The 25,655-nt window shown below is 37.3% G+C and overlaps 2 protein-coding genes and 1 long non-coding RNA gene across 3 annotated transcripts in view; 2 read left to right on the forward strand and 1 right to left on the reverse strand.

Annotated features, from left to right (window-relative positions):
• The window catches only part of LOC109830255 (protein YLS7-like), a 4,077-nt gene extending 2,251 nt beyond the window's left edge, over window positions 1-1,826 (forward strand). Inside the window, exon 3 of the mRNA XM_020397469.1 lies at window positions 874-1,826. Coding sequence (XP_020253058.1) covers window positions 874-1,617 — 744 coding nt within the window. The 3' untranslated portion in view covers window positions 1,618-1,826. The remainder of the gene's footprint in view (window positions 1-873) is intronic.
• LOC109830256 (protein YLS7-like) lies at window positions 7,384-12,944 on the forward strand. Its single transcript, XM_020397470.1, is given in 5 exon segments — window positions 7,384-8,360; window positions 9,453-9,599; window positions 10,831-10,961; window positions 11,931-12,020; window positions 12,023-12,944. Coding segments are annotated over 5 exon segments (1,761 nt in total). The 5' UTR covers window positions 7,384-7,594; the 3' UTR covers window positions 12,650-12,944.
• LOC109830257 lies at window positions 13,314-24,440 on the reverse strand. The gene is made up of 2 exons (XR_002244251.1): window positions 24,267-24,440; window positions 13,314-13,577 (listed from the first exon to the last, which is right to left on the reverse strand). It is a non-coding gene; the product is annotated as an uncharacterized LOC109830257 (long non-coding RNA).

Here is a 25,655-nt window from a genome sequence, read left to right on the forward strand (position 1 = left end):
GTTATCAGACTTTTCTTGACATTTAGTTGTACTTCTTGCCACTGAAAAGCGAGCATAGACTATATTATCATAGATTCTTTTCTTGTTAAATATGTTTTTTTAGATAGTTCTTTCTTTTAGTGATAAAAATTGACTGGGATCGCATAATGAAGGCCACTAAATGCACAAATTATAAGAAGCAATAATATGATAGTTAACAAGGGAACAGAGTGCTAGAGACAGACCTAAGAGAATTTGATAGGAAGCAATCAAGAATCAAGAATAATACAATAATAGTTAACAAAGGACATAACCCTTAATAAAGCTGAATGGAAGAATTAGATTCAGGTAACCCACCCCAAAAAAATGTGGAAGGATTATTTGTGGATAGACACCCCTATGGTATCTATGTTTTGAACTTACTGAGTGAAACTTTTATTCTCTTACCCTCAGGTGGTCTATTTGATAAAACATATTTTCTCTTTCTGAGGGTAAAAGAGTCGAAATTAATTTTCTAAGGGGTCTATTTGCAAAAATAAAACTAAAAGCGTAGTAAGTTCAAAATAACGATACTACAGGGGGCCTATCCATAATAAACCCTTCCAAGTTAGGAGATAGTAAGTCCAAAATAGCGATACCGTGAAGGCCACTAAATGCACATATTAGGAAAAGTGGCAAGGAGGACCAAATGCAGACGTAAGAGAGTTGATAGGAAACAATTAGCAAGGATATGATAATAGTTAAATTGTGAAGATAGTACTCAACAGAATTGAATGGAAGAATATGGAAGAATATGGTTCATGTAGCTTTGACACTAAAATTTTGAAATAAAGTATTGTTGTTTTTCTTGTTTCCTATGTCATACTTATAACAATCGTTATTCTCTTTGTACAGACAGAAGTCCCCGTCGACCATACCAAAGGTCACATTAACAAATGGCACTTCCGATCAACCTCCACCAACATCATTCGAATATGGTCACAATGGCTTGTCCACAAAACCGCCCACCCCTTCCCCGTCTCAACTCCACGCACCCTCAACGTTCACATCGACACCCCCCACCGAAACTTCATCGACTTCCTCCCCCAATTCGATGTTCTTGTCATCTCCTCAGGCCACTGGTTCAGCACTGAATCAACCTACCGCCTCAACAACACAATCGTCGGCGGCCAACTCAGCCCCACCAAGAAATCCTTCAAGGATGTCATCGAGTTTTATGGCGTAGCAGTACAAACAGCCCTAAATGCGATTCTTGAAGCTTCAAATTACACGGGGTTGACAGTATTACGCTCTTATTCACCCGAGCATTATCAACGTGGAGAATGGAATACCGGTGGAAAGTGTACTGGAATTGATAAGCCTGCGAGAGAATCAGTGAGGAGTAGAAATACAAACTCTATGCAGAAAATGCAGGTTGTCGAGTTTGAGAAGGCAGCGAGAAGGCGGACGAGTGGGTCAAAGTTGAAATTTATGGACGTTACGGAGATGTCTGGTTATCGAAATGACGGCCATCCTGGGAGGTATAATAGAAATGTGAGCAAGGAAAATGCACCAGAGGATTGTTTGCATTGGTGCACGCCAGGGGTTGTGGATACTTGGAATGAGGTTTTGTTTGAGATTTTGAAGAGAGAATTCTGACAATATACTCTGATATTTGCTACATATATAAGTATCTGTCTATTAAATTGGGTAGCTCCTTTTGGAATCCAAGATTTCTTAGAATTCTTTATTGTAAGTTATGTTTAATCAAACCTTAGACTAGGATACTTGGAATCATATTCATGTTACAGATCCCAAAAGTTTGGGATAAAGACTTCAGCATTGTTGTTGTTAATTAATCATGTTATGCAAGCACTTTTATGATTTGAGGGACCTGTATATAAAAAATTTCAAAGATTTAAGGGAGTGAATATAAATTATGGAAAATTTTGCAGCCAATATGTAAAAGATATTTAACTAGACAAAAAGATAGCGGCTTAGATGTGACATGAGTCTCGATAAGTATGTATAAAAATCTTCAAAAATGTACGATATAGTACCAGTCAGTAGTATGAGATCAAAAGTTAGATTATAGTACTTGAGATCATGTTTTTAAAAAGAAGATGAGGATGAAGATTATTTTAGAAGAAACACTCTTGCAGTCTGAGTCAGATCCAAAATTTGAGGTTGAATTCAGAATTGAATTAGTTTAAAATCAGAAAATCATATCGAAAAATATGGATATGGCGTTCATAGCACTGAAGCTTTCTGAAGTGAGAGTTTAAAGTGGATCTATTTGGTACTTTATGCAAGCATATTACTTTTAATCTCTCCGTTTGGCAAAGGTTGAGTAAGAGGGGTTAAAGAGAAGGATTAATGTACTTAGCCCATTCGATAATCTGAAGGACTAAATTATTAACCCGTTAAATAAATTTTATTTTAGCTCTTGTGATCAGATTTAGTGTTTGGGAATAACAATGATTTTGACTATTTTCTTTATAATTAGAGGGCTTAACTCTTAATCCTTCTAAATAGGAGTATTAGTAAACCCCTCATTTTGAGGGTTTAACTCATTTTAATCCTAACTCTTAATCCTTCTAAATAGGAGTATTAGTAAACCCCTCATTTTGAGGGTTTAACTCATTTTAATCCCTCTAGAGGGGTTAGCTTAACCCTTTTATTAGTAAACCCCTCATTTTGAGGGTTTAACTCATTTTAATCCCTCTAGAGGGGTTAGCTTAACCCTTTTATATTTTTTTATGTTTGGCAAATTATGGAGGGTTAACTCACTTTAACCCTTATATAGATTTTTATGTTTGGCGTGTTAAGAAGGGGTTAAGAAACCTTAACCCCTCACTTAACCTTTGCCAAACGGTACCTTAATTTATAAAGTGAATACATGCAAATAACTAAGGGCGAGCTTGACAAAACATTCCTAACTTTGGAGAGTTTTGAGCGAAACCCCGAACAAACACTTATAGAGTTTCATAACCGCAACCCCCCACCCCCGGGAGTTTTGGCAAATTGTTGTTAACTAGTATTTAGACCCGTGCAAAGTACGGTTTCTAGAAGATTTTCTGCAAATATTGAACATGTTACAAAAAATAAAGTATTCTGCTTTAGATATGAAGTATAGCGGTGGAAGTGAACCGAATAATTAATAAACTGTTCGGTTATTATTCGTCCAAATATTCGCAGAAGTTTATTTCGATAGTTCATTTAGTACTAAACAAATAATTTTTAGTGTTCGGCTTATAAATGAATAGAATCTAACCAAAGGTATGTTCGATTAGGTAGTTTATTAACAATTTGATTCGATAATTTTTTAATAGAATTTAACTAAATGTATGTTTGATTCTAATAATGCATGTTATATATGTGTTTGCTTATTAATCATGAAACTAATGAGAAAGTTATAAAGTATTATATACAGATCTAATCCAAGGAACTCAACTTCAGAGAAATAAATTGAGACAACATTTGTCCTGTGCATTACGATTTGGCCTAATTGTGTGCCAGCATCACATAAAAAAAAGGAGTTGAAGATTTTGTTTTTGTTTTTTTTCATTAAGAGCAGTAGTGTACATGTACATCTACAAATGAGAATTGCAAAAAAGAAAATGCATATAAAAACCACTGCAGAAGCATTCAAAAGCATCACCGGCAAATAAACAAATTATAAGAAAACAAATGCTACCAAAAATAGCAAATAAAAAGGAAATCTGAGAATCCAAATTACGCAAGTGCACAAAAATTCACTCTTCTGGAATCCTATCATAGTTACATTACAGAGTAGAAGGCACCTGAAGATAACACATAATGACACACATGCTTACACTTGCAAGAATCCTATCAAGAGCCATAGATTACAGGGCAACTGGGGATTTTTTTTAAATTATCTGAACAATGAGTATACTACAACACATAAAGTAGTAAGATCTCAGAAAATCTCCTGTTGAGAAAGGCCCTTTGTATATAGCGTGGAATCCCAATTTGGGTAATTTGCTTTAGGTGTAATTTCAAGGAAATAGTAATGTTTAACCATACCCAACACAAATTAGGTTCCTAGCAGGAACCCATTTGATGAAACTATGAAGTGTATGATAATGAAATTGATGTTTAAAGAATAGAAGCATATAACCTCATCTGCAGTTCTCTTCTTCTTTTGTAGTGTTGGTGCAGAAAACTTCTGCAAGCCAACCCTCAAATCAAACCGAAGCGTATAATCTGAGGGCGCCAAATGAATAGCTCTTTGCAAAGTTCTTTTACATTCATTCCATTGTTCTGCCTAATAATGAGTGAAGGATAAATATAGAAGGACCTCCGTGTCTGTGTTGTAGTAGAACTTTTGTAAGCAATTTTGGTACTGCAAAAGAGCAATTTGTCACACTTAATGCTTCTGCAAAAAAAAATCCTGGGTTCTTATAATTACCATTTTCACAGCTAAGGCAAAATGTCCTTGAGCAAAATAAACATTGCCCAAATTTACCCACACATCTGGCATCTGAACAAAAATGCTCCCTGATGCAGCTTCTTGCACCTAAATTATAAAAATAAGTCATGTAAAAGAACTAATGAAATTTTTAACTAAAGAAAAGAGCTGATGCATAACCAAAAGTAACCTCCGAAAATATATCATTTGAAACATTAAAGTGACATTTTTCAGCTAAGATAGCTCCAGTACCATTGGTAGCATATAGGTTTTTAGGATGCATCTTCAATACCTACAGATCATGTCAATAACAAATTATGATTAAAACACAGTTTAAAGGATTAAAAAAGATGAAAAACACACAAATGCAGGTGACAAATTTTTAATATTTTGATCCATAAGTGTGCATGTGTCGCATCTTTATCCTTATTTATATTTGTGACCATATACCATTGTAATAGGGGAAATCTGTCCTGCTCCAATCATCATATCCTTTCAAGAACTCATCAGAACCCTAAATTAAGTATGAAAACCATAAAAATGAATTAAACCAATAAAGATAAACAAATGAAACCTGAGGAATTCTTATCGGAGAGGACCACATCTGAACCTCATCATCGCTGGCTTCAAGATCCATCAGCGCGCCGCCGCCGCTTGCCGGAATCACCGTAGGCAGCGGCGTCGATGGCCAACAATAAACAACAAACCATAACAGCAAACCATGTATGAAAATATACCAAATTTTTACTTTAAAAAATGTAAAAGGAAAGACTTATATGCAGTAACGCAAGAAAAACAAATAAAATCCAACTAAAATCTATAATAATGTGATGGGTAAACTGGAAAACAAATTGAAATGACAAAAGGAGCCTCACTTTCATGAGGGGTTAACTCATGGGATGAATCAAACAAATAGAAACATAATCCAATAAATAATATATTCCTATGTACAGTTTACTTGATTTAAATTCCAGCAAAGGATTTGTTCCGCCAATTGTTTGAACAAAGTTATGTCAAATATTGAAGAGAATTGCTTGCAAGAAAAATATTCTTGAAACTACAGGATTGAATCTTCATAAAATTGTACAGTTCACAAAATGAAAGCTCTAATGTTAAACCAAAAACCTGGTAATTTATATGCACCTCAATGGACACCTATGCAAATGACAGCAACTTCTAAAATGTCTAAAGCGTATTATATTGCAATGTCTGAAACGTATTATATTGAAAGAATATGCAAGTTGAATAAATACATTAGGGAAAATATACATACAGAAGTGAAATTATCATGTCGCCCTGGTGTTTTGATATTAGCATACCTAAAATCAAAATTAATCTAAGAGAAGTTGGCAGAGAATAATCTTTAAAAGCAAGTTAAATAAAAAAGAAACTTTGGATCTAAGCGGTATTTGGTTTCTTTATCTTCATCATCATCTTGCTCCAAAGATATCAAAATAAAAAACAAATAAAACCCAACTAAAATTATGAAAATACTACAAAGATATCAAAATTATAAATTTTAAGACAGCCTACATCAGGAAGCTAACGAAAAAAATTCAATTTTACAAAGGACAAACCCCAACTTGAATTCGTAGAATCCCTCAACGGCAAGCAGCCCCTCCGGCCCGCTACCCTTGGCATGGGCATCGATGATGCGTCAGCAGCCGCGAACATCCTCTCAGCTCCGACAAGCGCCACCCACCGTTGGATCTTGACATGCGATCTCGGATGGACCGAAGACTCATCGGCAGCCGTCTGATGGCTCTTGGCCGCTCTCGAGCCCATTGACCTCCTGTTGTGGCCCTACTGGAGCAGGATGTCAGTGCGAGTTCCGTTGAGTTAGGGTTTGAGGTTTTCCGGCAAGCTGGAAGTGGAGGGTAAGTGTGGGAAGTGGGTTTGGGTTGTCGGGTTTGCGGATCTAGATCCGGATCGGAACCGGAGGGGGTCGTCGTCTTTGTAGGCCTTAATGTTGGTGGGCTTTCGGAGACCTCGTTGTGTTTGGGGAGAGGGCATAGAGAGGAGGAAGTGGGGATTGGAATGAAATATTGAAAGAGGAAGAGAGAATCGTGGGAATCGTGGAGAACGTGGGAAGGGAAGTTTGATGGGGAGTACAGAAATTTTGAGAACGTGGCTAGTGAAAATGCTTATTAGGATTTCATTGTTCAGAACCTTAGGTTACTGTTCATTTTAGCATTTTTGTTGTTCTACTTTAAGTAATAAAGAAGTAGATGGGTCGAAGAATGTGACAAAAAAAATTCAAAAATTCTTTCTATAAAATAACCAACATAACCAACACAAGTTTATTTTATTTTCTACCATTGCCTACATTACCCAAACTGGTTGTATACAAAATAAAACTAACCCCCCAGCTCTAAAGGAATAGCCAACACAAGTTTATTGATAAATTAATAAAGCTCTTAATGAAATATTAATTTATTTGATGGGCTGGGGGGAAATGCCCATTTCTGGTCACGAGGGGAGCACCTAACACGTGAAGTTAGTGATAACAGCTATGTTGGCAAAGTGAGTCAAATTAATCTAAGAAAGTCGGGTCAAGTTGGTAAGCTGCCTATGAGCAATTAAATTTTCCAAAATATCCGCGATCCTGCGTTGGGGAGCGTTCCTTAGCCACGCCTAGGGGTTTAATACCTATGATCCGAAGGGATCACGTGGAAGTTCCCTTTCCAAACCAGAAAAAAAAAACGAACTGAGGACTTTCTTTAGAATTTACAAGGTGCATATAGAATTCTGCACAAAACACGCAAAATTCAGGGGTTCTTTTTGAAATTTAACCCAAATAAAACTTACTCGTTGATCAATCCAAGGGTAATAATAGCCGTTTACCTCTTCCATTATGGTACCTACTTTTAAAAATTAAGGCGGCTCTTGTCCCACTCTCCGTGTCAACTGCTAATCCTCACGCGACCTTGCTCACTTAAATAAGCAACTGTTCCCACTCACCCAATCTTTATTCGGGCTCGAGAGGAGCTAGCATAAAAAACCACTCCTCTTTCAAAGTCTTTCATCTTCTCTTCTCGGTTTAGCCCCCATTGAATCCTTGGGAGTTTGCGTTATGAATCTCAGCGCAGATCTCATGGGTTGGTTGAAGAGCCTGACTTTGAGGTACCCACCAAATTTATCATCTAGTTCTCTGATGAGAAACTAACCAGATGCTTAGTTGAATAGAGATTTTTTTTTAGAAACATGGCAAGTTTCTTGCTGGTTTCTAGATCAATTTCGTTCATTGTTATCTCGGTCGGAGGCATATTTTTGTCTATCGTGGTTGCATTTCTATTTGTCAGCTACAATCCAACTGGTTCCAATCCCGGTACTAATGGGTACTTCGTAGGCGTGGGCAACTCAAGCCAGACCTCTTTGGATTCAATAAACGGAGATCAACCCGAGTTTTCGAACAAGTTGCCTGAATTTTCTGAACAAGCCCATGAGGTAGTTGGGGATGAACAGTTCAGTTTTGGGGCTGAGGTGCCAGATTCTAACGGTTCTCGTTCTGTAAATGACATCAAGGGGGCTAATGTATCAGCTTCATCAGAGTTTATCGATGATTCTATGAAAAATGGTTCCGAAACCGCTGGTTATATCGGGGCTCAGGTGCCAGCATTTGCTCCAGAATTATCTGTTGATGCTAGTACTTCTATCGGCCAGGGCAATATATCGATTTCATCCGTTCCCGTTAACGGTTCTGCAAAAAATGATTCTGGGATTGTTAGTTATATTGGGGCTGAGGTGCCAGCAATTGCTCCCACATTATCTTTGGATGCTGACAGTCATGTTTCTGTAAACGTTCGTGATAGTAAGGAGCCCAATGTCTCGATTTCGTCTGCTCTCGATGATGATTCTGGGAAAAATGACTCTGGTATTGGTGGTAGTACTGTTGATTCTTTGCATCAGACTGGTTCGGTCGCTGCTCTTCCTCCCCCTCCGTCGAAAGTTTCTAAGAAGACTAAGCTGAGTGAGTAGTCTTTGGCTTCGTCTATGTTCTTTCATTACTTGCTCGTTGTTCCTTTAAAAATGTATCGGTAAATAAATTTTCGGAAAATTGGTCTAAAATCTCTCCAACTACATACCACACATGTTTTGTTTAATAGTCTACTGTGTACTGTTAGGGTGAATGATTCTCCCTTAATCATCCAATGTACCCAATTATAATAAGTGCGTAAATTTGATGCGTTCCCCTCAACTGAATTGCACCCTGTCATGTTTGCCCTTCTCCATCTAATTCATCAAACACTAAAATATTGTATAGAGAGAATACTGGATGACATATTGGCATATATAGATACGTACACACATGCACACACAAAACATAGATGCATTTCAATATTAGGATAAGATACTATCTTTACATATGCTAAAATTTTATCTTTTTTAATTTTGAATGAAACGGTGAGTGGCTACGCCCGCATTCATAAGCTAAAATTTACTTTACACACTTTTGAAGAGAAGTTCACATTGGATATGTTTGTATGACTCTGGATATTAAAAAGGCCTCGGCTCTTCGTTTCCTATTGTATGGCTTAATAACACTTTTTATGTCAAAAGATACGGAAAATTATAATAATTTCATCCAATTTACTATTTTCACATTACTTTGACTAAAATAGACTTTTTAATATATAAATATAAATGAAAGGAAAAGCATATCTCAAGGTGGGAGTATGAAAGAATTTAACAAGACTGCTTCATGTGTTTAACAGGTGTCTGTCTACAGAGTTTCCAGAATAGAAAAGATAAAAGTACATTTTCTTAGGTATACAATGGTGTTTGAAATTTGCCCAGCCTGCGCATTCTTCATGATACAAATGGGTGCATATTTTGATAGTTGAGTTATCTTGTACGTGCACGATATAAAAATTTAGTGGAGGAGATCAGTAAATAAAAGAAGATTTTTGCACTTAAAAATCTTCTTAAACAGTGATCATTACCCGCTACGTGTAACTTCAGTTCTGCTGTCATATGTTAGAGTTTAAAACTTGGAAACAAGCTCAAAACAAATTACCGATAAATTACATAATAATCCTTTTATTTCATTCTCATTTCTCAGGACACTGCGATCTCTACCACGGAAAATGGGTCTATGATCCTACTGGACCTCTGTATACAAATATCACTTGCCCTATCATAGCACAATCACAAAACTGCCAGGGTAATGGGAGACCCGATAAGAACTATGAGAACTGGAGATGGAGACCAATGTAGGCGTCTAAAATTGTCTACGAGAGCCCGCACGAAACTCGAAGCAATGAGTGGGCGAGTCAAGAAGATTCGTCAAACCAACTCGTGCGTGTCGGTCAAACGCGTGCACGTCAATCAACTCGTGCGCGCCAGTCAACGCGCGCACGTCAACCAACTCGTGCGCGCCGGTCAACGCGCGCACGTCAAATCATCTCGTGCGCGTCGGTCAACGCGCGCACGTCAACCAACTCGTGCGCGCCGGTCAACGAGTGCACGTCAAATCACCTCGTGCGCGCCAGTCAATGCGCGCACGTCAATCAGCACGCGTATATTAACCAACATGCGTTCGACGATCGGTCTCGCGACGAAGCATACAAGTCAACAAATCGACCGAATACGCGACAAGAACAAATCCCGGAAGAAAGAAACCAAAAAAGGGAAAAAAGTCGGCGAACCCGCGCTAAGCGCAGGACGGAATGATCCGACCCGCGCAAGCGCGGGACGGATCAATCCGACCCGCGCGAGCGCGGGTCAGATCGTTCTGCTGTGCAGTCTAATGTTTCAAAACACGTTTTGACGGTTTTAAATTGGTTTTTTGCAGGGTTTATCGGTTCCAGGGGTTCTTAACTGACTTAAGATCATCCCCAAACGTGGTTAGGCTGCTGTTGACTGAAGATAGAGCCAAATCACTTGTTCTCATCCAAATAATCGCATTCAAGCCTATAAATATGAGCCAAAGGCCTCCATTTTCTGGGGGCGATTGATTATCAAGACGAGGAGGTGCTGCCGGATTGTGGAGTCAAAGGAGCACGAATTTCAGTGAGTGTTAACAGATCTTGGCGAGTTCTTCGGCATAAAGAAGGAGAGTTCGAGAGATCCGACACCCGTTCCCGTCCGTCCCTTGAGATTAGGCTTGGTCTTAATCTCGAGAAGAGCCCTGATTTCGCTTGGTCGATCTCAGCGCTTCAAATCAAATACTTCCTCGGCGAAGACGAAACTCTGCCGAATTTTCCATCAACCGGATCCAGATCTAAGGCGGTCCACGGATAAACCCCGGCACAGGCAAAGATCCCACGCAAGCAGAAGACCGATAAACGATCTCTGCGTTTGTTTTGACGAGAGTTGTAACTTTTGTTTTCATTGTGTAAAGATCTTATAAAAAATATTATCTTTTTTTTGTTTTCATTGTAACGACTAAAGTTGTAATGAATACCACAATGAATACAACAATTTTCGACGCAAACAACCAAACAAATGTAAGATTCCACGTTTTGATGGAAGGAAATTTTTGGAGCTGATGAGGGGTAAAACTCTGGCTTTTGTTGGCGATTCTCTTGCTCGGAATCAGATGGAATCCCTTCTCTGCATCCTGTGGCAGGCAAGTATTTTTAGTTGGATGGTATATGTTTATGATATGAATATTGATATCTTTGTGAGATTTATATCTCTGATTGCTTCTTTCAAGTAGATTTTGCCCAAGAGTTGAAATCTTGTTGCTAACATTAGAAAACATAAAAAAAAATAGAGGGTCTGAAAGGATCTCTAAAAGGAAAATAAGGAGCAACGATTTGAATCTCCAAAACTCTAGATAGAAGAGATCCATTGAAGTGGCTGTTGACGTCAATATCTTGAACCTCTCCCTCGTTTTTTGAAGCTAAAATAGCAGAGTAAATCCTGTGAGCTGGTGTGTCATCGAAGAGTGTCTCCTACACTTATCAGACTTCTCTTGACATGTTTAGTTGCACTCCTTGCTACTGAATGATGATCGTAGGCTACAGTATGTGGGAGTTCATTTCTTGCTAAATACATTCTTTCTTAATTTAATAGTTCCTTAAATTAATTTGGTCATGTACAACAAAAACCACTAAATGCACACATCACGAGAAGTGATGAGATCATAGTTAATAGTGGCAAGGAGGACTAGGTACTGACCTACGAGAACTTGATAGGATATAATTAAGAAGTATATGATAATAGATAACTTAATGGAGGAGATGGCCCTTAACAAAACTAAATGGAAGACTATGATTCGTGTAGCGTATCCCAACTGTCAGCTTGGCAACCCCTTTAAAACGGTTTTGGTCTAGACCAGTTTAGTTTCGGACCGCCTCCCTCCAATCTAGAACTAAACTGTTTAAAGGAAAAAAATTTGGAACTAACGAAAACAATTCTGGCACAGTTTTTCCCAAACATAATTTTAGCCCTTAACTAGGTTATAACCTCGTGGAGTTGCCAAAGAGACCCTAAAAAAAAAATAAAAAACAAAGGCTTTACTGTTGTTGTGTAGTTTCTTCTTTTCTCATCATGTCATACTTATGCCATCCATTCCATTTCTCTCCATTAACAGACAGAAGTCCCCATCAACCACGGGAACCGTCAAATGCACAAATGGCACTTTCGATCCACATCCACCACCATAATCCGCATCTGGTCAGCATGGCTCGAACCCCCCTCCCCATCCCTTCCTCATCTCCACGCTCCGTCAACGTCCATCTCGACACTCCCGACAAGTCCTTCATCAACTTCCTCCCCGAATTCGATGTTCTCATTCTCTCCTCCGGCCACTGGTTCAGCACCGAAACGACCTACCTCCTCAACAACACAATAAAGAAAACGCGTAAAAAGAAGGACATTTTTGGGTTTTATGATATTGCATTGCAAACAACCCTAAGTTACATTCTTGAATTTTCCAATTATACAGGGTTGGTAATATTGCGGTCTTATTCACCCGAGCATTATACTAGTGGAGGATGGAACTCGGGTGGGGGTTGTAGTGGAATTGATAAACCTGCGAGAAAATCGATCAGGAGTGGGTATACGAATTCTATGGAGAAAGTGCAGGTTGTTAAATTTGAGAAGGCTGCGAAAACTTTGAGGAATGGTTTGAGGTTGAGATTTATGGATGTTACGGAGCTGTCTGGTTATCGAAATGATGGACATGCTGGAAAGTATGGTAGAAAGGTGAGGATGAAAAATGTAGCTGAGGATTGTGTGCATTGGTGCATGCCAGGGATTGTGGATATTTGGAATGAGGTTTTGTTTGAGATGTTAAAGAGAGAATTCTGATAGCATAGAGCACTTGCAGGAATTTGATGATTAGGGAAGACATAGAGTAACATTGCACGTTCACATATTTGCTACACATCGGCATCAACCATTAAGTGGGCAGTTCCTTTTGATTAATTTTATTTTTTCCATGTTTATCTCATGATTTATTTTGTTTTATTTATTTATTTATTTATTTTGGTTGTAAGTTACATTTCATCAAGTAGTCAATTCCAAAAAATTGGGATAAAATTTGTTATTGTTGCTATATATTTGTATAGAACCTTGTAATCGATCCCAAAATTTAGAATAAAGACTTCATTGTTGTTGTCTATTTAACTGAACCTTCTTTAGCTGCTCCAGTGTTTAAGAGATGCTGCAATCACAATAGTTATCTGCACTCTTTTCATCTTTTCGTGGACACAAAATTGATGTCGTTACCAGACAGACAATAATGAAGGGAAACTTCTGATAACTGCCGGTTGACAAGAACCCGTGAACTACACTAAAAATTATTATTATGAGATTCACGCCATCTTCACGTTGCACTTTCGATAATAATTTAATTAAATAATTTTAATTATACTCTCTAATTAATCTTATTTTGCCATGTCATCTTTACATTGCACTTTCGATAATAATTTAATTTTTTAAACAAACACTGTATTTCACTTGCGTGCTGACATTGATGTAAAAGTCATTTGCAAAAAAAAAATAACTTACATATTTTAAATTCACTTTCAGATTGCCAAACACCTAGCCAAGGTTACGATGTACAACAACAATGAATAAAGGATGGATTAGTTTAAACTGATAATAAGTACATCTATCAAATCACAAGAGCTAAAAAGTTTTTTGTGGGGCAAAAATGATGCCGATACTATATAGATGCTAACACAAGATCAATGCAGTCTGTAGCCATCGACCAAGTGTTCAGGCTCCCTTCAATCTGCAAATTCCAAATAGCACAATTTATATCAGTTAATTTCTTCGACAAGTAACATAGAAGTTAGAAGAAAAAAATTGTATGTTAACCAATTTTGTAGAAGCATTGTAATAACACTATGAAGAAAAAATAAGGGGACTGCAAGGAGATCAAATAGTTGTCTCAAGCCATCTTAAAATCTCATAATAGAGAGAATTTTTTTTTTTTAAAGCAGCAATTCAGCAAATCAGCTGAAACTGTTCATCATCAGCACATTCAATGTTGAGCGGAGACATACTAAAATAAGACTTGAGAAGATATGAAGGTAAAAGCTAAAAGTGAAATGCTAAATCAATTTATCAAATAAGAGCCAACTATCTTTAGGATAACTGATGCTCGAACCAAGCAACAATATAGGGGATCTTTTGAACCATAATCCGAGAAATATGTGGATCCTTATTGTGGGTCAAATAATATTATATACAGAAACAAACAATATCTTGTGTCATTCATCTTTGCTCCAACAGATCTATCAATCGAATCAAGAAAAACCATCACACCCACATCAAAGGAACTTAATACTTCAACTCTGTGTTTAGCTGTTTCTGCTACATGTCCACATAAAGACTTTGAACAGCAAACTTCTTCTAAGCTCACCCTAGTCATGCTGAGAATAAAATGAAGAAAAAAATCAGAGGATTTTTATTTTTATTTTTAATGAGATCTCAACTATCCAAGCTCGTTGAGGATTAACTTTAATCCTCTACTGCATTTGCCTGATGAAACTTGGACTTGCCGGTTTGTACCCACAACAACTAGTTTATTTGGGCTTGTAATAAGACCAGTCACTTTTTTTTTGGGTAGAATCTCCAAGTTGCATCAGGTATCTGGCTGCAAATCTGTCACTTCCAAATTCCCAATGCAAGAAGATGATCAACCACTATTCCAAAAGTCATCAAAATTTCACAGTGCATTAGAGAATGGATCTCATTTAATGGTCGAAGCCAGCCAACTCAACATGTTCCCATTGAATCATCAAGCCAATCCAAAGCCAAAGATATCATCCTGACCAATATATATTCCAGTCTCTCTAGGCTTGCAAGTTCTGTAGCTTCTTTATATTACCCCTGAATAGTTTCCATCATATTCAACCCATGTCCCTTTGTCACCCACATTGCATTGAAACATCTACTTGAAAGAAAGACATGCCTTACTGGTCGAGGAATAAGATATATCATACTTAAGGCAATACCACCCTAATAGAAATCCCTAATAGAAATGTTGAAAATATCAAAAACAAGTAATGACATGCAAAATATTAAAAATATGCCACTCTGCAATTATACTAGAAACATCTACATGTGGGGATTGGTCCAACTTACGTGGCATCCATTCAATTCCGCCAACACTGCTATGAAAACAATCATCAGCAATGGTCTCGGGTGGTGTGTTGTATAGAGAAAGGTGGTGGACACAATAAAATATTTAATTATCCCTCCCTCCCTCCCTCTATTTTTTCACTGGCTTGGGATACCTCTACTATTTTAGCTATGAAACAAATATCCATTGTATATAGAGTTTCATTACCCTCTCTATTTTAGCTATGAAACAAATATCCATTGTAGGTTTACCTGCCAAGCATCAAGCACATGCTTCAATATTTTTCATATGTTTGGTGGCCCTATTGCATCTACCCTAAGTAAATCACATGGGTCGATGATGGTTTTAACACTCTCCACCCGTACCGACTTCTCTATTCATAAGGCCAAGTTTATTTCTACATTCTACAAACTTTGAAAAAACTCACAGCTTTGATGAATATATCAACTACTTGTTTATTTGCTCCGAACGGCTTCATTATGATCTCTTCCTGAAGAACTTTCTATCGTAGAAAGTATAGAAAGTGATGATGTACTTTGATATGATTTGTCCTTGCATGAAACTAGATTCTCTGCAAATTGAATTGTATATTCGTTATCGCAACGCAAAGCTACTAAATAGTCTATAGGTTGAAATAGATCCTCCATCACAGCCATCACTGCTAATCTGTATTCTGCCTCTATAGTTGACAATGACACCGATGATTGCTTTTTGCTACATTAAAGATATAGGCTATGGCTATTGAGCCAACATTGAAGGCGTATCCAATAGTAGACATTGGAGTGTCGTGATCTCCAGCATAGTCAACATCACAATAGTCGTAGGCCTCACATATCCTTCTTTCTTTTATAAGAGACCATAGTTAATTGTGCCTTTGACGTACCTTAGGATTCCTCGGATTGCTTCAAAGTGAGACTTCTTTGGCTTCTGCATGTATCGACTCATCACACCAACCGCAAATGCAATATTCAGCCTTGACATCGTCAAATCAATCAAACTTTTAAGGAGCTATCGCTACATAGTTGGATCTTCCAAATCTTTTCCTTCATGTGCGTACAGCCTCGGGCGTCAAGATTAGCTTGCAATTTAACATTCCATTCTTGAACAACATGTCTTTTGTATACTTTTCTTGACAAATGCATCATTTCTATGATCAACCTCCAATCCAAGAAAATGTTTGAGCTCACCAACTCCTTCAATTGAAACCCGACGGGAGATTTTCCCTTGCTTTGCCATTTTTATTGATGATTAAGTCATCCACATAGACTATGTGATGGCTGATATTTTTAGTGCAAAATAAGGTTGAGATTTAATATGCAAATGATTTTTTGATCATTTGGTATTGAGTCCAATTAAAGTTAAGCTCAAAAAATCCATTTAATTGAAATCCTTATCCTAGAAAATATCTTAACTACTAAATCTATAATCTCTAAATCTAAAGTAATCTTAACAAACTCATGTCCTTAAAAACTAGTCCCATGATCCCTCTCCCTCATACTTCTTACGGGAACAAAAAGAAAAAAAAGGAACAGAGATCAGAGTCTTTGCGATCTAGAGGAGGAGGCTCTTTCGTTTGGCAATCGAGGCAAGTGTTCACTTCTCTCTTTGGTCTTGTTTATTCGTACTTCATTCTGATCTCAATTCATTTATGATTTTTTGCTAGAAGTTCATCCAATCATATTATTCACAATTACAATTTATTGTGTATGTTGCTCCTTGATTCATGAACGATAGATCTATGAATTCTCAAATCTATTTATCACATGCGTATGCCTAGATGAAATTTCGGTTTGATTACATCCAAGACTTTTTATGGTACGACTACACATCTGATAAATAATTTTTTATTAAATCTTTATCTTGATTCTTTAGTTGTTAGAGAGAAACAAGTCATACACAAGGCAAAAGGATTTTTGTTTACTCTATGAATGTTTGATGGCAAGAGCTATAAATAGATTGAAGTTTATGTCCAATTTGCAATCTCTTTATTTCCTTGTTCCTATCTAATTATCGACCATACAATTCATGATCCTTGGGCAGTTCTTGTTCTAGTATATGTTTGGAATATCTGCTTTTTGATTAAGTTCAAGTTCATACATGTGTTGTATATGTGTAGGTGTAAATCAACTAATTCTTACAGTTTCCTGTTATTTTTTTCATACATTTACTTTGCATATGTTTACTGATTTCAAATTTATTTTGATATTTTTATTTATAGCTCTTCTTACTACTAACCATATTTAGTTCTTTAGATCTTCATGCTAAGTCCATGAAGGAAAACTTCCCTATCATTGTTCAAAAGCACCAATCAAGTGAAAGCACTTTTATTATGTCCAGTGCATGAGATAAATTATTAGATGGGTATCCACTATTATATTTTAGTAAATTTTTCTACTCTCGGCTTGGTTTATAAAATGTAAGTTATTATTGCCAAGGTAATGACATTATCCATGATTCTATGATGTTGTTGGTTGAGAATTCATGATAGCTATTGCTAGGCGGTTACGTCTTGGTTTTGTATATTTCCCCCTTTTTAAGTTTCAAGTTTAGTTGACAATTTCCAAGGATGTTTTGAAAACTATGCTTTCATGAACATTGTAAGATTCAAATATTTTAGTTTAAACTATTTTCTTAACAGGAGATATATTTATATTCTCTTTCTAAAGAATATTTATTTTATCTTTGATGCACTTAATTAGTTTTCCTAAATTGTAGGGATTCTTTCTAGAGATTTGTTAACAAATCCAAACTTTCCAATTTTGCAAAAACAATCCTTATTTCAAATGTTAGTTTTCTTAGTCGTAGGGTTTATCCTTTAAGTCAATTAAACTTATTGAGAAGAGGGATCAGAACACAACTTTCTTTTTAAAGTCAAATTTAGGTCCTTATAACTAGGGAATTTCCTATGTTTTAGCCAATTTAAGATTCTTACAAATACTACTGCTTTACATCCTTTTTGCTTTGATTAGTTACCTATATGAACGTCCTTAATGAAACAACCAGTGAGCTGGTAACATCTTATGACCAAGTTATAGCCAAAAATCTAGCCAACACCTGCTTGAAACCTTTGCATAAAAGCCCCTGTTATTTTGTTCCTCTAAGTCTTTATGGTCGAAAGCTTTACATTTATGTATTAATAAGTTATACTAATAACTTGTATGACACTGTTACCTTATATGAACCTATATGTACTTGAATCCAAACTGAGCACCCGAATCCATTTACAGATAGATATTTAAAGTGTGACTAATATCGTGTTAGATATTGTATTATCATGGCATATGTACAAATTTCAGGACTCTTGCTTGATCACGTAGTGACATCAACTAGGTAGATTGTGCTGAATACGTATCTCATTAAGGCGTGGATTGTAAGTATGACCTTGTGGCATTGACTATATGTCTGATGGATAACTACTGATTTGTACATGTTATTGATCATGTTTAAAGTTCATGTTTTTGTGGGATCATGCCATAGGGATTCAAGTGCCTAAATTGGCCAACTTGTCCTGGTATTGTTCATGAAAACTATTTAAACAATTAGGATTAATGTAGAAACATTTCATGATCAATCGAAACTTTAAAATGATATCACGGGGGTTAAATGATAGGGAGTTAGAGAACGAAGACTTTGATGTATATAAGTGGTACTCTTGTTATCCGGAAACTCATGTTTCAGGATCATGTTTCAGGAGGCCAAGTGTCGTAATTATTTTTATCATGTTTCCATGTTCGTTGGGGCCTACGGGAAGCTAACTTATATACATGAAAGTTGAAAGTTTCTGCTTCTAATTCAATACCATAAAATAAAAATGTCATGCATGAATGATTATGACATTGAATGACTTTATAGCCGTAGAAAATTGTTTTTAGTTTAGTTTCTTTTATTTTGAAGTACATGTATGCTTTCCAATATGTTACCAAGTGCTATGTATGTATATTTATCTCACACACCTTCACGTGTACTCTTTCTTCATTTTATTATTAACCCAGATGCTATGTATGTATATTTTTATCTCACACACATTCGCGTGTACTCTTTCTTCATTTTACATACTTGTTGGGAGTTTTCTGACTCCTCGAGTTTGCTTACCCCAGACAGGGCAATTGATCTTTCTCGACAGGACTGTGAGTATTTTCAAGAGTAGGCTCAGAGGCGGTGATCATATTCTTCCTGGATAGTTTTCATATTTCTTCCTCCAAATTAGGTATTTCATGTTAGAACATTTTTGTTGGCCGCATGTGGCATTTCTTTCAAGATATTTGGATGTATCTCCTATTGTTCCATTTGGATAGACATAATCATTTTAAGGCACTCATTGTTTTTGAACTATCTTTTTCTCATCTCATTTGAAAATTTCATTGATATATCAAATGTGCACATGCTCTGAAGATAGAAATTTTATTGGAAAAAGTTATAAGGTGATTTTCTAGAGATGTGAATGCAATCATGTAGAAAAAAATTCATGACTGCATTGTCGACCGAGTCACGCCAATATAATTATAATTTTGGGAACTGGGACGTGACAAGATTTTATTGGTATCAAAGTCAGGTTAGATAACTAGTGTCTCATCCTGCACAAATGAGTTAGGAAAATAGTTAGACTAGGACTAGGAAAACAAAGCATGTATGAAATAGGCTTAACTCTTTCACAATATCTCTCCTTTAACCCTGCTATCATTGATTCTAGAATCCTAATCAAAATTTAATTTATCTTAGGTGATCACTATGTCTCCACGTCGGGCACCAATTAGGCCAAAGGGATAGTAGATTGATCAGACAGATCTTGTAGGGGATATTAGAGAGTTGTTGGCGCGGAATCGCTAAAGAGATGAGGAGCATCAAGCTACAAGGCCAAGTGGCGTGTCCGATTTTCGAAAGTTGAATCCACCAAATTTTGTTGGAACCGAAGCGGATACGAGGCGGATGTGATTAAATACCATGGACCGTCTTTTGAGGGAGCGAAAATACCAGATGAATATACGATAGACATCGTAAAACTACAGTTCGTGAATGCTGCCAGGACATGGTGGGACGCAGAGGAGGAGAAGCTTCCTAGGCTAATCTCATGGAAGACGTTCCGGGAAAGTTTTCTCGAGTCTTTTTTCCCCAAGACAGCTCGTCTAGAGATGCAGAGGAAGTTTGTGACTCTCAGGCAGAAGAGGCAGTACAATGGATTAGTATACGGCTGAATGTACCAAACTAAGCAAATTCGCCCCAACCATGGTGACCAATGAGGAGGACAAAGGACAAATTTATGCAGGGTCTTATTTTGAGATCCAAAAGCATATTTACAACCAACAAGGAGTAGAGAAATATATTGATGTCTTGGAAGCAACCCGTAAGGTTGAATTGATTAGGATCGTTAACATGGCGCAGAGCAAGGGTCACAAGCACCTAACGGGACAGAGTTTTGAAGCCGCTCAGTAGAAAAATAATGAACAAGGAGCACCAGTTAAGCGTTAGCAGATCACAAATGTTGTTCTGCCAGCATCACATCAGCAAGGCAAAGTATGTTTCTACTGTGGTAAGCATGGACACGTGAAGAAGGAATGCAAGAAGGTCAATGGTCTTTGCTTATAATATGAAGCAGCTGGTCACCAGTTGCAAACTTACCCACGTAAAGGAGGTGGAGTTGGAGTTGGATCAAGAACGATACTACCAACATGGCAGAATAGGTTAGAGGACAAAGGAGACCACAACATCAATGAGAAGCTTGTCAACTTTAGTACCACCAGTATGATGTTGCACAAACAATTCCCCGATAGCAAGGACAAATTCAAGGTCAAAGACAAGCTTTCTCTTAGACTGCAAGCAGGCAAATACCTCGAGCACGGTGGACATGGTATAATTTTAATCTTTCATGTTATTTTGAATTTCGTTCTCGAAATTCTTTTCTAATGTGGGTAAGATATGATGGCCGGTATTTTCAGTGCAAAATAAGGCTGAGACTTAATATGCAAATGGTTCTTTGATCATTTGGTATTGAGTCCAATTAAAGTTAAGCCCAAAAAACTCATTTAATTAAAATCCTTATCCTAGAAATATCTTAACCACTAAATCCATAATCCTTAAATCTAAGGGAATCTTAACAAACCTATCTCCTTAAAAACTAATCCCATGATCCCTCTCCCTCATATTTCTCACGGGAAAAAAAAGAAAAAAAAGAAACAGATATTAGAGTCTCTGCAACCTAGAGGAGGAGAGTAATCAGTGGAGGTTTTCATCTTTTGTTTGCCAATCGAGGCAAGTGTTCACTTCTCTCTTTGGTCTTGTTTATTCGTACTTCATTCTGATCTCAATTCCTTTATGATTCTTTTGCTAGAAGTTCATCAAATCATATTATTGACAACTACAATTTGTTGTGTATCTTGCTCCTCGATTGATGAAGGATTGATCTATGAATTCTCAAATCTATTTATCACATGTGTATACCAAGAGGAAATTTCGCACATCCAAGAGTTTTTATGGTACGACTACACATCTGATAAATAATTTTTTATTAAATCTTTATATTGATTCTTTAGTTGTTAGAGAGAAACGAGTCATACACAAGCCAAATGATTTTTGTTCACCCTATGAAAGTTTGATGGCAAGAGATGTAAATAGATTGAATTCATGTTCAATTTGTATTCTCTTTATTTCCTTGTTCCTATCCAATTATCAACCATATAATTCATGAACCTTGGTCAGTTCCTGTTCTAATATCTATTTAGAATATCTGCTTTTGATCAAGTTCAAGTTCAAACATGTGTTGTATATGACTTAATAGCTATAGAAAACTATTTTTAGTTTAATATTCTTTTATTTTGAAGTACCCGCATGCTTTGCAATATGTTACCAGGTCGTAATAGAAATCTTTCAGAAATTACATATTATTAACCCAGGTGCTATGTATATATATTTATCTCACACACCTTCATGTGTTCTCTTTCTTCATTTTACACACTTGTTGGGAGTTTTCTGACTCCCCTGGGGTTTGTTTACCCCGGACAGGGCAATTGATCTTTCTCGACAGGACCATGAGTATTTTCAAGAGCAGACTCAGAGGCAGTGATCATATTCTTCCTGAATAGTTTTCATATCTTTTCCTCCAAATTAGATATTTCATGTTAGAACATTTTTGTTGGCCGCATGTGGCATTTCTTTCAAAATATTTGCATGTATATCCTATTGTTCCCTTTGGATAGATGTAGTCACTTTAAGGCTCTTATTGTTCTTGAACTATCTTTTTCTCATCTCATTTCAAAATTTTATTGATATATCAAATATGCACATGCTCTGCAGATAGAATTTATTGGAAAAAGTTATAAGCAGGGTGATTTTCTGCTTCTTAACTTGATTTCTTCTAATCCCAGGTAAAAATCGCCCCTGCATCTTATGCTTTATGGCCCGATTTCGTTCTTTTGTTTGGGATCTCACAAAAACCCTAATTTTTTTTTGATTCTTTAGTTCGGTCTCATTATGTCTCCAAAGAAGACTTGTGGTTCGAAGGGAAAATCAGCGGCACCAGCACCTGGGGATGTCGAGGCTGCAGTTCCTTCCTTTGGGGGTAAGTTTCTTCCACTTCTCTTTATCTGAGGTTATTGATCTTGTGCATCTAGCCTCGTTTGTCTCTATTGAGAGGCATTCGGGAAGAGTTGACATCCCCCATCGAGGGGATTGACGCTTCGAAACACATACCTTGTTCAATCGAGGCATGTACCACAGTTAAGACGCGCGTTTTCGTCGAACTCGTGTCTTTTCAACATCAAAGGCCGCTGCTCAGTTACCGCGGCAGCTCGTGCCGTCGCGCCTGAACGCGACAGTGTATGCCGCCGCGGTAACGCGCGACGGCCACGTCTGTCGCGGCTGCTTAGTGCGGGTTTTCTCGTCTGTTAGCCTTTTTGTTCAAATGTTTTCCAACTTTTCTTTTCAGTCCCCTTTCCTTCTGTGGCCTTCTCTGATAGAGAAGACCCAGGCCAGAGTGGTACTCTTCACGCCTCCTTTCGCGGCGACTTTCTGGTTAGAGAGGCGGTTCGTGAGGGAGGTCGTCGTACCCTGCGCGCTCTACTGACTGATTCACCCCTAACTCCAACTCGAGATTCTACTGAACCGTTGAAGAAGACTGATTATCTATTCGGAGATTCGGTAGAATATCCAGACAATCTTTGCCGTGGCCCTGAAATTTGGTTGAATGAACATGAAGGTTCTTTTATATTCCTTCCGTTACATTGTCGACCGAGTCAGGCTAATATAATTACAATTATGGGAACTTGGGTGTTATAGACTAACACCGACTTCTAGCTTATCGTCATTATTTTTGAGAAATAAACTAGAATTTGCAGGAGCGAGTAGCGCCTTTGAATTAGGAACCCACCAATCTTGTTGTACCATGCTCTCGAAGCTTGTTTCAGTCCAAAGAGAGCTTTTTTTAGTTTGTAGAATTTAGAAATCAACCTAGACTTATTAGAGAGGTTGATGCTAGAGGGATGTTAATATCATCACCAATATATGTGGTTTACTTAGGATATGTGCAATAGGAGCACCTACCATATGAACAATGTTCAAGCATGCTATTCATGCTTGGTAAGTACACCTACCATGTATTTTTTTCATAGTTAAAGTAAAGACTAAACAGAGTAAGGAAATTCTATATAAATAAGCCATACAATCAGTAGAGATATCTCAAGCCAAAGAAAACTAAAGAGAGAGAAATAAGGGTATGAAAGTTAAGAGGGAGTGGCTTGTGAAAGAGTTAAGTATTGTAGTAGGTTGTACTAGAGCGTGATTGTATTAGATTTAGAGCCACACATCCTTAACTTCCATTATTTCTGACAGTGAATTAATTTAATCCATTTCTGTCCTCCTAGTTTCTTATCTCAACCCACAATGTGTGTGTATTAATAGTAACAACTATAATTTCCATCAACTGAGTTGTTAACTCACAGTAACCATTCCTAGTGTCCATCAAGCTTCTCATGAACCATTCAAAATGATACTATCAGCAACTACTCAACCCACAATGTGTGTATAAATATTTAACAACTATAATTTCCACAAACTAAGTTGTTAAAGTGCAGTTATCTATTCTAATGTGCATGAAGCATCTCATGCATCATTCCAAAAGAAATTATCATCGATTAAAAGGCGAAACAACCTCAATGTTAAAAGGTCGTTGCAACTAAACCAAAACTCTAATGTTAAGGTGAAGGTTGAGGATCATAATTTGTATACTTCCCACACAGGTTAAGCATACTTTTTATGGACCAAAACCAGAACCCATGCGGTGGCATTTTTTTAATCCGCTTTAAACTTGTAATAAATGGGAATTGAATTTATGTTAAAATGTACCTCTTTCACTACACAGAATCTACAAAGCTGCGGTGAGGGTCGAGGGTTATAATTTTATACTCTAGCACTCTCAATAGCAGACGGCAAGCAATCTCAAAGGCATCGCTTTACACAAATTTCCCTTTCGCCATCAGCCAAAACTCCCAGTGGAGTTTCCAGTTTAACAAATTACAGTTCTCCTAGAATATTATATAGAGGAATTTAGGAGACTCGATTTTTCGAACATAAACAATGCCACATAAATAAACTATTCAGGAAATTAATCAAATTCACACCCTAAAATAGAGATCCATACCAATCAATTCGATCGACGAGAGCAACACCCACTGCTCCCCTCCCCATTCTCCTTACGATCCGATCCATGGCTGAAATCGCCGTCGTCATCGCTGTCGTCCTCGTCGAAGGGCTTCTCCTTGTGGAAGATGCAGCACTTCTTAACTCGTTGTCGACCGTCCCCTCTTTCCACGTCACTTTCTTCTTCGGCCTCCTGAGGGGGAGAACCAGGATTTGCTGTTGGCGCTGGCGATTGGATGGGGAGGAAGCGCGATCGTCCCGATGTAGGGTTAGGGTTTCGGTCGTGGAACCGTTTGATCTTTGTGCTGATCGCGCCATTGTTTTCTCTTGGAAAAGGGGTTTCTTTTTTTCTTTTTTTTTTTTGTGGTTTTTCCGCTTTCGTCGAGGAAACGAAGGAAACCTGCCCTATGGGAAGATAGTGGACCGCGGACGACTAAGTTGGACCCGGAACTGGGACTGTTGATTAACGAGGCGTGTGGGTCCCACAGTTAACTACAACTTTAATTTGGATTTTGCAATTAATCTCTCTAGTTAGTAGCACGCACAGTTATCATAATAGAATTAGAGATCCCAAATCTTTCTCATTATGGACATGTGATTGACACAATCAAAGATGATTTGCTCGTGTGTACGGTCTGATAACTATCCCGAGAATGTGGCCAAATTGGCTTTTGCTAATTTGATTCAATTGAAATAAAAGTTATTTTATATAAATAAAGAGATTTGGGGGAGTAATTTCGAAACACTGGACGCATTTAGAGGTCTAATTTGAAATTATGAATATTTAGAGAACTAGTTACAAAATACTTAAAACATTTAGAAGATTAATTTACAACGCAAAGATTTGGAGACTAATTTCAAAATATTGAAGATTTGGGAGACTAATATAGAAAGAAAAAGAAGAGCCTTTAACTTTTCGCGCTGGACTATGCTTGGTTTTTCTTCTTTTAAGGGGCTGTTTGGTTCGCTTTTATTCCCTGTGGAAAACTTTTTTAACCTCTCCACGTCGGTTTTTTTGCCTTCCACATTGGATATTTCATTTCCGCGGTTTTTCTTTCCCAGCTTTGTTTCGCTGGGGCAGAAGAGGGAAACCAA

Source organism: Asparagus officinalis, chromosome 2 (assembly GCF_001876935.1).
Source record: "Asparagus officinalis chromosome 2, Aspof.V1, whole genome shotgun sequence".
NCBI classification, from domain to species: Eukaryota; Viridiplantae; Streptophyta; class Magnoliopsida; order Asparagales; family Asparagaceae; genus Asparagus; species Asparagus officinalis.